Below are 14,954 nucleotides of genomic sequence, written 5' to 3'. Positions count from 1 at the left end.
GGTGAAAAAGTTTGTTCATTTGGGGTTTGGAAAAATATAGAGAGGAAGAGAGAAAAAAAAAACACTGAAATATATTATTATGTATCAATTTAATTGTTTGATCGTAAGATTATTGAATATTTTCTCGTTCGTTCATGATATATTTTAATTTAATAATACGAGACTGTGACAGTTAATTTAGTTAATTTAGTTAATTTAGTTTATGTATGAGTTATAAACTATTTTTGGTTAAATAAATTTATGAAATTTACTAAAGCTTATATGGTAGTGCAAAATAAATAAATAAAATAAAAGATAATGAAAAAAGTAAAATAAATATTAAGAAGCCCATTGGCTGAAAAGCCCATTATTTTTATATCCCTTTGATGGTTTATAAGTCCAAGTATATGAGATTTAGGGCTTTACGCTGTGAAGGAAGATAGTGGAAGGGTTTCTTTGTAGCTGCCGATTCTTCCGCCCGCGCCGTCGCCGATCACTTCGTCAAAATGGTATGTGTTTTTTCCTCTCTGTGTATGGTCCATGCCCGAATTTATGTGTTTGTTAATCCAGAAACTAACGGAAGATGTTCGGGAAATTGAAGGGAACTATAGTTAGTTGTTACTCCCGTCGATTGGATTTGGATGCCATTAGTTTTAGCGACTTGAACTGTGGAGTGTTTTTTATTTTGTTGTTCATAATGTGAATCGACCCTTGATGGGGAGTGCATCTGTTGAAACGATCCGATTGTTGCCTTTTTAGATCATTCCAGAGAAGAACCGCAGAGAGATCTCCAAGTATCTCTTTCAAGGTAGTGAATCATATTCAATTGTGCGTTCGGTTAGGGTTTTTGTACTTCGTTGGGTAATTTATTGTTGTTTCGTATCAGAGGGAGTTTGTTATGCGAAGAAGGACTTCAATCTGGCCAAGCACCCAGAAATCGATGTGCCTAATTTGCAAGTGATTAAGCTGATGCAGAGTTTCAAGTCTAAAGAGTATGTTCGTGAGACATTTGCTTGGATGCATTACTATTGGTATCTCACGAACGATGGCATTGAGTTTTTGAGGACTTACCTGAATCTCCCTTCAGAAATTGTCCCGGCTACCTTGAAGAAACAAGCCAAGCCAGCTGGTCGACCATTTGGTGGCCCATCTGGAGACCGCCCACGGTTGGTCTTCTTCCCTTTTTATGATGATTTTCTACCTTTGGCTTTTTTGTTTTTGCTCAACTTTGTACTGGGTTTTAGCATGTTGAGTTTACTCTTGGTATTACTACTTCTCTGTTGCTTAATTGTCGATTCTAAATAGGCTTCTTCTACATCGATTAGATTGAATTTGGAACTTAGTTAATCTCTCACATTGATATGACTTTGCTACTGATTGTGTACTACAATTGATATCGGAATTATTTCGTAATTTGATTATTTTCTTATCCTCATCCCATGGTGTTGCTGTTGATTAGTCCGTCAAGATTTGACGGAGAAAGAAGATTCGGTGGCGATCGGGATGGCTACCGTGGTGGTCCTCGTGGGTCTGGTGGTGATTTTGGCGATAAGGGTGGAGCTCCTGCTGATTACAGACCTTCATTCGGGGTAAGCAGTTTTGCCACTCTTAATATTTCCCAACTCTTGATACTCATACTCAAAATAGTAAATTTGCAATTTGTATGAGATCGGTGAGATCCCAACTAGAAATTGTTTGATCTTGATGTTAATATAAAATTGAATTAGTTTCCGTTTCCTCTACCAGTTGAAGGTAGTAAAGTTAATATTGTCACCACATTGGTGGGTTTATCATTGTAGGGACCTGGTGGAAGGCCTGGCTTTGGGCGTGGAGCTGGTGGCTATGGAGGAGCACCGGCACCCTCAAATCTTGAATGAGAGAACATCAATAGGTTTATGGGGAGTGTTTTTGTTGTTAGTTTTAGTTTCTAAACAAAATGAACTGCAGATGATCTTGAATCAAACTCATGAGATTATATCAGTTTTGCTTGCCTATAATTAATTGTCGGATTTTTTTTTTATTGCTGAAGTTTGTTTGAGCTCCCTTGCTGATCCCCAAAATTCAATTCTCACTATTTTTAGATCATAAATTTATGAACTTATTCCAGAAGTTGTTGCATTTTGGATAAGCTGGGCCATTTACCCAAACAAGGTTTGACCAAGTAGCCAGGGAGTGGAAGAAGAGAAGAAGGGAAGGTTCTTACTCAGCCAGCAGACCTCCCGTGAAACAGCACCACCATATCCCTAAAAAGATGGAAAAGTACTTCACTGGTGAACTTTCCCAATCAGCTTCTTCTTTCTCTGAAATTATTAATTTACCTTGTGTTTGGAGTGGAGCGTTGGATCGAGTCCACAGTTACGAGCTCGTTCGTCACAGTCACGAGCTCGTTCGTCACAATTAGGAGTTAATCAACTGTATTTGTTCTTAATTAACTAACTCTCGAGACTAAACATACAAGTTAAATAGCTAAATCTTTGCAGAAATTTCATCCATCTTAAATTATGATGGCACGTCTGCAATTTCCCAAAAAGATAAATCATTTTTATGGGCCCTTGGTATTTATAAGCCTCAACAATCTCAAGGGTAGTTGAGAAAGATTGCTTCATTTTGTAAGATTTGTACCCATTTATTAGTTCTTTTATTATTAATTTCGTGTTATTGTGCTTACACCTACTTATAAATTAAATAAATAAAGTTCATTTTCTATTTTGAATGGTCTTCTCCGGATACGGTTTTAAAATCATGATATGATGCAATCTTATATAGAAAAACAATCATAATCTCATTGACTTTTCCATATGCAATAATAATAAATGGTTGAGAAAAAAAGATCGGTTTAGAAAAATAAATAATGTTTAGCATTAGAAATAATATATATAGTGATTATTTCACAAGTCTTGAATTCAAATATACAATTTATGAAGCAATTAATGAATTCAATATGTTTATTGTTCACCAACAAGCAACCATTTCCCTATGCAAGGAGGACAATTTTTAAGGATGTTCGAAGAAAAAAAGAAAAAAAAAAAAAGGTTGGGAACATGGAAGTGCAAATTATCTAAAAGTATGGCTGAGCTGACCCAACCAACAGCGACAGTGAAAGGGGGAAAAAATTGCATTAATGGCGGATTTAATTAGATGTTATTGGAGTGGAGTGGAGGAGGCGTTTGTTTGGGTGGAGGGGAAAAAGTCAGCTTTGATTCACGGATTTTCAAACCATTTTCAGATCAAAAGAAGCAATCGACATTGGCAATCAATCACTCGCCCCCTCTTCACATTTTTCAGACCTTACTTTTTAAAAAAGCCCCAATCTACCTTTTCAAGTAACCCCATTTTGTCATCTCCCTTCCGATGCTTCCCAAAATATAGCATTCATTTACAAAAACAAACCTCCCCAGTTGCTGCTTCCTTCGAAACCGCTTCTGGGTCTTCTTCCAATTCCAGAAATGGCTACTAAAGACTCGAGTTCTGCGAGTGAGGGCAAGATTAAAGGGGTTCTCACCCATGGCGGCCGATATGTGCAGTATAACGTCTATGGTAACTTGTTTGAGGTTTCGGCTAAGTATGTTCCTCCTTTGCGACCCATTGGTAGAGGCGCTTATGGTCTTGTTTGGTAAGATCTTTATGCCTGATCATGGGGTTTTCTCTGTTTTTGATGATTTTTTGATCTTTAAATTGCTCTTCTCCTCTTCTTTTACCTGTTTTCTGAAAAGCATGTGGAAGTTTCAGCGGTCCTCCTCCTGATCTGTTTTGCAGTTTCATGATAATATGCTTGTTTGAATTAGGAATTTGTCTGTAGGGGGTTTTCAGAGATTGAATCACCCAGTGTTGTATGGAGTAAGATGATTTGTAGTGGCTCATTTTGATGCAGTTTGTAATGATTTGAGCATGGTTGGCTAGGTTGAAAACTAGTGATTTGATCAAACTTGAGTTCAATTAAGGCTAACCTTTTGCCCCCAAGATGGCCCCATTGGCTAAGGCCCTGTGGTCTCTGAGTAATACCTATCCAGAGGTCGACTGTTTGAGTCTTGGGAATGAGCTTAATAAGGAAAACCCTTGGGGCCTCCAGAGCTTGCTGTTTTGTCTCAATCACTTAGTGCTATTTGTAAATGTTTGGCCATTCACTTGAAGTTCTAAGTGTTCTTCAGTAGTATTGCTGTGAGTTCCATAGTGGTGTGCTGGGTCACATAGTTTCTTTCTCTGCAGTGCTGCTGTAAATTCAGAGACACATGAGGAGGTTGCTATCAAGAAAATTGGAAATGCATTTGATAATATAATCGATGCCAAGAGGACATTGAGAGAAATTAAGCTTCTTTGCCACATGGAACATGAAAATGTATGGTTTGTTTCTAATAACTTATAATCTTCATTCTTTATTTTAAATTCCGTGCTTTCTTATTGTAACAATCTAAGCCCACCACTTGTAGATATTGTCCTCTTAGGGCTTTCGCCTTCGGACTTCCCCTCAAGGTTTTTAAAACCCGTATGCTAGAGAAAGGTTTCCACACCCTTATAAAGAATGCTTCGTTTCCCTCTCCAACCTATGTGGTATCTCACAATCCACCCCCCTTCAAAACCAACGTCTTCGTTGGCACACCCCTAGTGTCTACCCTCCTTTGGTTGGAGAGGGGCACGAAACATTCCTTATAAGGATGTAGAAACCTCTCCCTAGTAGACGCATTTCAAAACTTTGAGGGGAAGCCCAGAAGGGAAAGCCCAAAGAAAACAATATCTGCTAGTGGTGGCTTGAGCTGGTTACAAATGGTATTAGAGTCAGTCATCGGACAGTGTGCTAGCGAGGACGTTGGGCCCCCAAGTGGGTTGATTGTGAGATCTCACATCGATTGGATAGGGGAACGAAACATTCCTTATAAGGGTGTAGAAACCTCTCCCTATCAAACGCGTTTTAAAACCTTGAGGAGAAGCCTAGAAAGGAAAGCCCAAAAAGAACAATATCTGCTAGCGGTGGGCTTCGGCTATTACAATTGGTATTAGAGCTAGTCACCGGGCGGTGTGCCAACGAGGACGTTGGGCTCCCAAGGGGTGTGGATTGTGAGATCCCACACCGGTAGGAGAGGAGAATAAAACATTCCTTACGAGAGTGTAGAAACCTCTCCCTAGCAAACACATTTTAAAACCTTGAGAGGAAACTCAGAAGGGAAAACCCAAAAAATACAATAACGGCTAGCTGTGAGCTTGGGCTGTTAAGAGAGAGAGAGGCGAGTATTGGTTTATCTGTTTCATCCTCTATAACTGCGCAATTTGTAACTCTTCACAGATTATTGCCATCAGAGACATCATTCGACCCCCAAAAAGAGAGGTCTTTAATGATGTGTACATTGTTTACGAGTTGATGGATACCGATCTTCATCAAATAATTCGCTCTGACCAATCGCTGACAGATGACCATTGCCAGGTTTGATGCTGCAATTTTGTTTCATTTCCTGTTCTATTCCCACAGATCATTTTTACACAATAGTAGTTCAACACACTCATAGTTGTTCTATACTTCTTGGGGTCTAAACATTTAAACTTCAATCATTCTTCCCTTGATCTTAGTGGGTTCGACCCATATTCACTGAGAAAAAAAGTAAAAAATGTAAAGTTCGAAGCTTGTTATCATAGTTGACTCAAGAAAAGTTTTCCCCTGATGAACTGGTGATTATACTTTCAATATGAAACTGCTTGACCATTCTGTAATTGATGTCAATGAATGAATTTCTGTTGGGGTTTCATTCAGTGTGAGGTTTTCATGTGTGATTCATGTCGGGTTTCGTTCATTAGTATATGTTACTAAATCGATCCATTTTCTCAAGCTAGCTCGGACACTGATTACCTACATTTAATTTAATATTCTACGAGTTATCTTGTCACTATACTGACATATTACGCGTTAGCAGTACTTTATGTATCAGTTATTGCGCGGGCTGAAATATGTACATTCAGCCAAGGTCCTGCACCGTGATCTGAAGCCAAGCAACCTGCTACTGAATGCAAACTGCGACCTTAAAATTGGAGACTTTGGGTTGGCAAGGACAACGTCTGAAACTGACTTCATGACTGAATATGTGGTCACTCGCTGGTACCGAGCGCCAGAATTGCTGCTCAATTGTTCGGAGTACACTGCCGCCATTGATGTCTGGTCTGTTGGATGCATACTTGGTGAGATCATGATCCGAGAGCCTCTCTTCCCTGGAAAAGATTATGTTCATCAACTAAGACTTATAACTGAGGTACAACTTTCAAATCTACATTCAATTTCTGTGTTCCATGGCCTTAATAGCATACATTGTTTCTATGTAATAGCTACTTGGATCACCAGACGATGCCAGTCTAGGATTTCTTCGAAGCGATAACGCTCGAAGATATGTCAAGCAGCTTCCTCAGTACAAGAAACAACAATTCTCAACTAGATTTCCCAACATGTCTCCAGCTGCCGTGGATCTTCTAGAAAAGATGCTCGTGTTTGATCCAAACAAACGCATCACAGGTGAGTAAAAACCGTTCATATTTTAACCGAAAAACGATGTTTTGATCGGTTGGTATCTGATGTTCTGTACCATTTTGTAGTTGAGGAGGCACTCTGTCATCCATACTTGCAATCTCTTCACGACATCAACGACGAGCCAGTGTGTGGCAGACCTTTCAATTTCGATTTCGAGCAACCATCGTGCACTGAAGAGCATATCAAAGAACTGATCTGGAAAGAATGTGTCCGGTTCAACCCTGATGAATCAGCGAGGAGGACGACCCTTTGCGTTTAAGGCGACGTAGATGGTGGAAATTGAAGGAACACGTTGTTTTATTGTTCCTGAATAGGAAGGATTTAATGTGATGATGAAGTAGAAGATAAGAACAGGTGTAAAACTTGTATGCTTTTTACCCATATAAATTGGAGTCCTGTATTGTACAAGGAGTTGATTGATGCTGATTCCTGTGAGTGAGGGAATTTAACTAAGAAGAACACACCAAAAAAAGATGCAAAATGGGGCTCTGTATTAAGTTCTTTTCTGATTCGAAGCTCGTCGACGTCCATGGCGACTGAGATCTCAGCCGTTGCAACCACAGCGTTGTACCTGTTTAATTTCATGGAAACTATTGAGGATTGGGTTTATAAGTACGTAATACATAGCGATAAGGGCTTATACTCAAAGTCAAGTGTGGACTCGTGTCACTGTCTTTACGACGTGTTGCTGCTGCCCATCATGTACTTCTTACATGTCGTTTATGTTATTAATATTCCCAGATCATAAATATTCTCTAACGGTTAAAAGACGAAGGGCATCTCATGACGCATTGGCAATCCCAACGCAGGCAACTAGGTGGTTACCTTAATTTATGGTCGATTTTGATACAATCAAATTGAAGATATCAATATATAATACTTTATGTTACCTAAATTTAATTAAGATATGTGTTAATATTTAATTCAAAAGTAACATTTAATTAATGTATTTGAGTGAATTAACGTGGGACGTGGAGTAACATAAGTGGCAAACATCGTACTTTGTCGCTACGGGAATCTCCACATATAAATTTCCATTTAAAAAAAAAAAAAAAAATTAATTTACTCTGAAACTAAATAAAATGAATTGTGATAAAAGAAAAAGTGGTTTAAATTTGATAAATTAATTAAACTCTAAACTTCTATTTATTAAAATAATAATTCATAGCTATTGGAAGCATAATCATTAATTCCATGCCATGAGAGACTCTTGCGTGAAGCTTAAATCATCCATCCATTAATGAAGTTATTTATTTTTTTTCATATAATTTTTTAAGAAACATTTCAATTAATTTGGTCCATAATTAGGGTTGCAATTAAATGATATGAATTTAAACCCAAATTATGAAAAGCAATTTAATTTCCTTTATGCAATGTATTCTGTATAAATTATTTTTTAATTAAAATTTTAATTAGATTAAGTACATTAATGTTAATTACAATTAAATTCTAAACAAATTAAAAAAATTAAAAAGCGATTTTGAAAAAGAAAGAGCCCAATGGAGGAAGTTGATGTTGAACCAACCGGGTCCAACCAAAATAAACCGACAAAATTATCGTGTACGACGCGCTCAGCATAGATCGCCATCACGCCTCTTATCTCAGCCGTCAAAACCCTAAAAGGGAGAAAGTTTTGTGAATGAATATGATCTTCCTGATCGCTTCGCCTCCTCCCTCTGTCACTCCCACTCTCTCCTTCCAGTCCTCCTGCTCACAACGATCGCTTCGTTTCGAATCCGCATTGTTGAACGCGTCCGATTTCGAAGGATTCCTTCTTCAATTTCTTCTTCTTCTTCTTCTTCTTCTTCAGATTTTTAGTCTCGGAGGAAGTGGAGAATGAAAGATTCAGAGAAAGTGTTTTGGGATCAGATGAAAAATCCGACTGGAAATCCACACATTGCCGCCATCAATTCTCCCTCCAAAATCTCCTCTAAGCTTCTTCTCTGTCTCATCTTCTTCGTCTCTTTCACTTACCTCATTTACTCTCTCAAACTCCTCTCCTCTTCCCGCCCCTGCCCCGACCCACACCCATTTTCCTCTCATCGAATCTCCAATCTCTCCGCCCTCGCTGGAATCTCTCTTCCTCTTTCCCTTCATCTTCCTCCGCCCCTCAGTAATCAGACGGAGCTCCGGCATGTAGTGTTCGGAATTGCCGCATCAGCTAAGCTCTGGGAGCAGCGGAAGGATTACATCAAGCTCTGGTTTAAACCGGAGGAGATGAGGGGGACGGTCTGGTTGGACCGTAAGGTGAAAACCGACAACGATTCCGACGATCTTCCGCCCATTAGGATCTCCGGCGATACGTCGAAGTTCGCATACAAGAACCGGCAGGGGCACCGGTCGGCGATTCGAATCTCGCGAATCGTGTCGGAGACGTTTCGTTTGGGGTTGAAGGATGTGAGGTGGTTTGTGATGGGCGACGACGACACGGTTTTCGTGACGGAGAATTTGATTAGGGTTTTGAGAAAGTACGACCATAACCAGTTGTATTACATTGGGAGCTTATCAGAGAGCCATTTGCAGAACATTTATTTCTCGTATTCCATGGCGTACGGCGGCGGCGGGTTTGCCATTAGTTACCCGTTAGCAAAAGCTTTGGTGAGAATCCAGGATCGCTGTATTCAGAGATATCCCGGATTGTACGGTTCCGATGACCGGATGCAGGCCTGCATGGCGGAGCTAGGTGTTCCCCTCACCAAACACCTGGGTTTCCACCAGGTACGTTTAATTAAAAATTGTGTATATTATTCTGCATCGTGTTCTGACTTGTCGGTGGCGATTTGAAGTGGGTTTTGCTTTTGGGTTTCATTTTCTTCACCTGCAAATCTGCCGACTGCCTGGGGTGGCTTTTGAGGGTAAATTATTGCTTTGGATGGGCCGAGTTATGGCCGAGTGGTCAGTGAGTCACTGCCGAGTTGCTTATTCTTTTAGGGGTTTGATTTAATTCTGACATCGTGCATCTTTTAATATGCTGGACAAGTTCGAGGCATTGGGAGTTGGGGAAATTTTGAATAATTTAAATATATTCATCTGAAAACTATATATTATAATTTGAACTCAAGATTTGGGTCTAAATCTAGGGTGAACAATTAGTGAGAATGAGTGTTATATAAGCATTAAAAAGAAAACTCAGAAGTCCACTGAAGATCTGCCATTTCTTTGTCTATACTTAGGCTCCTTGCTAAGGAATGGGACCCATTTTTTACTTTCCTCTGTGTTTGATTATTGGCAATGTTACTGAATGAATCTATTGTTTCATCAATTAGTACGATGTGTATGGCAATCTATTCGGCCTGCTTGCTGCTCACCCGATCACGCCCTTTGTGTCAATTCACCACCTCGACATAGTTGAACCAATCTTCCCCAATGTCACCCGCCTCCAGGCCCTCCAACGTCTCAAAATTCCAATGCAGGTCGATTCGGCAGGTCTAATGCAGCAATCCATCTGCTACCACAAGTCCAACACCTGGACCATCTCCATCTCGTGGGGCTTTGCCATCCAGATCTTCCGTGGCATCCTATCACCCCGTGAAGTGGAAATGCCAGCTAGAACATTCCTTAATTGGTACCGCCGGGCTGATTACACAGCTTACGCATTCAACACCCGACCAGTCAGCCGAAACCCCTGCCAGAAGGCATTTGTGTTTTACTTGTCTGATGCCCAATTGAACTCGACAACAGGGCAGACAATCAGCAAGTACGCTCGACACCGGGTGCCTCAGCCAACGTGCAAGTGGAAGAGTCCAAGCCCGGCTAGCATCGACATCGTCAAGGTGATCAAGAAACAAGACCCCAACTTGTGGGACAGAGTAAGTAGTTGGATTCATTTTGATAGTAAAACTGAAATAATTTTGATTGATCTTGATTGTGTGTTTCTGTGTAATAATCAGTCTCCAAGGAGAAACTGTTGCAGAGTGATGAGATCAAGGGAGAAGAAGACGATGATGGTGGAAGTTGGGTTATGCAGAGAAGGTGAACTCATTGAAGTAAAATAATTATCTTTTTTTGTTATAAATTATTTAGATATCCCCTAAGGATTTGAATGTAGAAATTAAGGTTGTATCCGATTACTTTATATAAATATATATAGAATATGATCTAAGATAACTTCTAACACAATTTAGTATAAGTGGAAGACGTGCAACTGACTTAAGCTATATAAATATGGGTTGTCAGATGCTCAAAATATTTTTATCCATGGATTCTTGGAGATGTTTTTTTTAAGGAATACATAAATAAGGTTGTTTTTGCTATTCCGACCTTCCTTCCAGAATATTTCAAAATTCTCTATTAGAAGTCAATTTGAGCATAACTGAACTGGGTATAAAGTTTATGCTCGAATTATAAGTTACTTTGAGTATGAGTATAAGTGTCACTTCAACCGGAACCTAACTCAACTTTAGAACATTAAAAAGACAAGGCAGCCCAATTTAGTTTGCTCGAACATTCGTACTCATTGGGCTCAATGGTCCACTCCCTCACCCTTCGTAAAGTCACCCAATTGTAATCATCTCCTTGAATGATAGGTCTCGATCCATTCCCAAAACCGAACTCTAATATATATGTTCGAGTGCAAAATTGGTTGCCTTTGTTGACAAATCTTGATAACTCCAACTCCTTAAATACCCTTTTGAATATCCAATTCAACTTTCATCCACAAAGGCCTCAATCTCAATTTGTAGCCATATAATATTCAATATTCAATACACACACAAATTAAATTCATAATATCTATAAATTAAAATCACAACCATCCATTCCATTAGTATATTTCTAGTTCCATATCGTCGTCGTCAAAGAGCCCTCCCCCAAGTATACAAAAAGCTTTACGTATATTATGTATTTGGAGTATTTAAAGCTATTGGGTTATCTATACCTAAAAAATCTCGTATTTTCCAATGACCCTTTTCAATTTTGTGGCTGCTTTTTCAGGCGTGTCATTATTCGGCCAAGTCGTGAAGCAATTGAGCACCCATCAAGTTTCTGTAAGGAAGATTCTGAGTTTCTCCATCTAAAAGTGAATATTGAACCGGTTCACACTCTTCCATTTCATCTCTTCTGAAGAAAACTGAGCTTTGTGTTGCATGTTGTTGTAACCCTAATGTCAACGACACACCGCCGCCGCCACCGCTATTGGAGTGGTGGTGGTTGTACGATGAGAAGTCAAGCTCCACTGTGCCAAATGCATCAACGCCAACTCGCCCAAAACTCTGATTTTCCATTGCTTTCATGCTTCTTGAACCGTTCTTTTCTGAGTTGTTAGAGATGATTGAAGACATACATTCCGACTCAATTCTCAAGAGTTGGTCTGGTGTCGGCTTTTGATCCACCAACCGTGTCGGGATCGACCGATGACCATCGATTTCGTCGTCGAAATCCGCCACCCCATCGGAAGAATGCCCATTAAAATTGTTGTTGATTTCTTCTCCTTGCTCCTTGGTTTCTTCTAAATACATCTCTTCTACCATTGGCTTCCACAACCTCACCCTCGCATTAATGAACCAATTCGACACCTAACCAAAACAACAAAACTTACAACATAACAACAAACAGAAACAGCCCTACAATCAAACATCTTTAAACTCATCAAAAAAACGCCTCCAATTATTACCCATTTCATGAAAATCCATCAATCATTAACAAGAACAAAGTGGGGTTTGGTTATATTATAATAAAACAATGGATTTTATAAGAAGATATGAACTTCAATAAAATAAGAAGGTGGTTGAACGGAATATGATGAAGTAGGGTTTTTTGTAATGTGTTTTTTGGACTTGCCTGGCTTCTTGAGAGACCAGTTTGGCGAGCTAAAATATGTTTATCCACATCGCTAGGGTACCTGCAAATGATTCAACAAAAAAAATAAGAACCCCACAAGAATTGACAGAGAAAAATGAATTAAATGATTGAAAGCAACAAGAACAACAAATGGGTTTCGAGTTATGTGTGTAATTTGGCAGAAAAATGAATGATTTGAGGGTTTACGGGTGAAGAAAGTGTTCGAAAAGCCAAGCGCGAAGAACAGAAACAGAACGCTCAGGGAGGCCACGTTGAGGGCGCCATGGATGGCTTTCCATCATGCTTATTTGATGGAAAGCTCTTTGTTGCCTTAAAGCTTGATCGATGACTTTAAGCCTTGGCGTTTCTCCTCTTGTGGTGCCTGGAGTAATTGGATCCTTTTCTTCTATTGCCTTTTTTGTGGCCTGAATTTGTCCCACAATCCCATCTTTTAGGCACCTAAAATGCCTCGACATCGCCTTCGAAGCCAACGCTGAGTATACCCTCGCCGCCCCACTCCCTGCCACCGCCTCGAATGATGCTACCACCGCCTTCATTTGCTCGCAGTAATGCCTATACCTTCTTTCAACCTACAAAGATCAAATGTTTTTAGCGATTACTCTGAATCACATCAACAAAATCACTCCAATTCCTTAAAGGGTTATGTTCTTTTACCTCTTCAAGCATGGAAAAAAGCTTGGTTTTTCTCCTTTGCAAGTCCATGAAATCAAGTGATTGGAGAGAAATCTTGGTAGAAGAAGACCCATCTTCCATTTCCCATTGTTTTGGCCTATTCCCTTTGTGTTTTGGTGAAGAAGAGAAATCAAGGCCTTGTTTGTTGTTGTTGTTGTTGTTAATGGTGATTCCAAGGCTACAAAACTCATAAAGAAGGTCCTGAGCTGGGGCCAGAAACCTGGAGTTTCGAAGCTGAAAAATGGGGAGAGATGATGATTGGTGTTGATTTTGTTGGGGTCTGAGTTCAAAAGATTGTAAGCCAATAGAAGAAGGATTAGAGGAACTAAGAGACAAAGAAAGGCCTTGGCTTGGCCTCTCATTGGGTTCACATGGAAACACACATCTCAAAGCAGAATCATCATCGACTAAATGGAATCTGTTATTGCTGTCTTGCGCTGCTGTCCCCCACGGCCCAACCACCATCATGTTCTGATGAAACTCATCGCCGCCGGTTGACTCGTTCGTCCCCAAATTGAACATCTCCGCCGGATCACCGCCGGATCCAAACCCAGTTTGGATCTGGCTCGTGAATTGGGTTTGGATGTTCAAGTTCGAATTCGAATTGTAGTAAAATCCTCCTCCTCCAACTACCATCTCATTCGATTTCTCTTCACCTTCACAAAGCTCTCGAGCCATCAACAACCACAAAATTACAGACTTTAATTCGGAATCCCTTTGTCCGACAGCTTGTTCTTGTTCTACCTGCAAAAGAAAATATTAAAAACATCCATTTGGGTATAGTAAAGTTCGAATTTTGATTGATTCTAGAGTAAAAAGAGACAAACCCAGATGAGATAAGAGGAGGACGAGGGCGGCGACGGCGACGGCGACGGCGGAGGAATCTGTTTATGGGTGTTTCTTAGAAGAAATGATGGGTTAAGTATGGAAAAGAGACAGAGAAAGAGGTGATGATGAGATGGTGGTGGTGGGAGCAATGAATAATCATAATCTCTCTTTTCTGCTCTGAAAGTGTTTCTTCTTTTGCTCTGTGCTTCCCTTCTCTGTTTAATGGGTCAATGGGATAAATCCGTCCAAAAATAGGCGTCCTACCAATAAATAAATAATGGGAACTCAATTATTTTGGTAACAAAAAAAGATTATATATACTTTTTATGAATAAAATAAAACAAAAAAGAAATGATTAGAACTAAAAACACAGAGGGAAGTACCACAAGAGTTGAGAGGCAAAGCAACAGAGAGTGTAATGATCATAAAAGTGTACCCAAAGAACAGAATCAACGCAGCCGCCAACATGACTTGTTCTAAACTTTTTTTATTTTTTATTTTTTTTTTTTTTGTTCAATCCAAGAACTGAAAAGGAAATTAAAAAAAAAAAAGTGGGAGTTGTGGGCAGGCTTTTTCAGATGGGTTGCAGTGGAAGAGAAAGAAAGATACAGAGTTTTGTGGACCTGTTACTTGCTTCAGCTTCTTCTTCTTCTTCTACCTGTTCTTCCTGTTCTTCCTGTTCTTCCTGTTCTTTTTTGGGAATGGGAGAGAGAGAGGGCGGAGAGATGGGAGAGATTGGCAGAGAGAAAGAGAAATGTTCCCAAAAACAGGGACTGTGAAGGCGGAGAGGTGTGGGGAGATGAGGTGGTCCAATGTTTTGGCCATCTAATTCTCATTAATTGCTCTATTAAACCCTTCCACCAAATATATCCTAACCCTACGCGCTCTCCTTATCACCCTTCTTCATTACCCATTTCATTCAAATTTTACATAAAAAAAAAAAAAAAAAAAAAACCCTAGATTTTGTTCGGACGTTTCGTTCACGGGTTTGAAACATCTTAGCTTGTGTAGCTCGTGTTTCGATTGTATACGTAAAATTATGTTTGTTAAAGAACTGATAAAGCAATGTTCTGTTGGTTTGAAATAATTTTAAAGAACACAGACAACATTGACAGTATTATTGGACATTGAATATTTTATTTGTTGTTATTATTATAAATTTGAGAAACGT

At 39.5% G+C, this 14,954-nt stretch overlaps 4 protein-coding genes across 5 annotated transcripts; 3 read left to right on the top strand and 1 right to left on the bottom strand.

Moving 5' to 3' along the window:
- Positions 1 to 337: 337 nt before the first annotated feature.
- On the top strand, positions 338 to 1,999 carry LOC111794992 (small ribosomal subunit protein eS10z). Its single transcript, XM_023677210.2, has 5 exons — positions 338 to 488; positions 739 to 787; positions 866 to 1,145; positions 1,439 to 1,568; positions 1,779 to 1,999. The coding sequence occupies exons 1-5, from the start codon at positions 486 to 488 to the stop codon at positions 1,854 to 1,856; spliced, it is 540 nt and encodes a 179-aa protein (XP_023532978.2). The 5' UTR covers positions 338 to 485; the 3' UTR covers positions 1,857 to 1,999.
- Positions 2,000 to 3,131: 1,132 nt separating this feature from the next.
- LOC111795745 (mitogen-activated protein kinase 4) lies at positions 3,132 to 6,892 on the top strand. Its single transcript, XM_023678311.2, has 6 exons — positions 3,132 to 3,592; positions 4,186 to 4,315; positions 5,258 to 5,395; positions 5,880 to 6,212; positions 6,286 to 6,469; positions 6,550 to 6,892. The coding sequence occupies exons 1-6, from the start codon at positions 3,426 to 3,428 to the stop codon at positions 6,741 to 6,743; spliced, it is 1,146 nt and encodes a 381-aa protein (XP_023534079.2). The 5' UTR covers positions 3,132 to 3,425; the 3' UTR covers positions 6,744 to 6,892.
- A 1,106-nt stretch (positions 6,893 to 7,998) lies between these two features.
- On the top strand, positions 7,999 to 10,591 carry LOC111796189 (uncharacterized). Its single transcript, XM_023678932.2, has 3 exons — positions 7,999 to 9,202; positions 9,751 to 10,293; positions 10,375 to 10,591. Exons 1-3 carry the CDS (start codon positions 8,321 to 8,323, stop codon positions 10,477 to 10,479), a joined length of 1,530 nt encoding a protein of 509 aa, XP_023534700.2. The 5' UTR covers positions 7,999 to 8,320; the 3' UTR covers positions 10,480 to 10,591.
- Positions 10,592 to 11,216: 625 nt separating this feature from the next.
- On the bottom strand, positions 11,217 to 14,589 carry LOC111794940 (homeobox protein BEL1 homolog). Of its 2 annotated transcripts, none has more exons than XM_023677149.2 (6): positions 14,167 to 14,589; positions 13,783 to 14,043; positions 12,938 to 13,699; positions 12,470 to 12,852; positions 12,263 to 12,323; positions 11,217 to 11,997 (listed from the first exon to the last, which is right to left on the bottom strand). In XM_023677149.2, exons 3-6 carry the CDS (start codon positions 13,631 to 13,633, stop codon positions 11,425 to 11,427), a joined length of 1,713 nt encoding a protein of 570 aa, XP_023532917.1. In that variant the 5' UTR covers positions 13,634 to 13,699; positions 13,783 to 14,043; positions 14,167 to 14,589; the 3' UTR covers positions 11,217 to 11,424. The 2 variants fall into 2 exon arrangements, with proteins under 2 accessions (XP_023532917.1, XP_023532919.1); XM_023677151.2 differs by having other exon boundaries at positions 14,407 to 14,589.
- Positions 14,590 to 14,954: the final 365 nt, after the last annotated feature.

The sequence above is a fragment of the Cucurbita pepo genome, chromosome 5 (genome assembly GCF_057944985.1).
Source record: "Cucurbita pepo subsp. pepo isolate OVF chromosome 5, ASM5794498v1, whole genome shotgun sequence".
Lineage (NCBI taxonomy): Eukaryota > Viridiplantae > Streptophyta > Magnoliopsida > Cucurbitales > Cucurbitaceae > Cucurbita > Cucurbita pepo.
The sequence above is the reverse complement of the archived record's forward strand: the minus strand, read 5'-3'. Positions and strand labels throughout refer to the sequence as shown.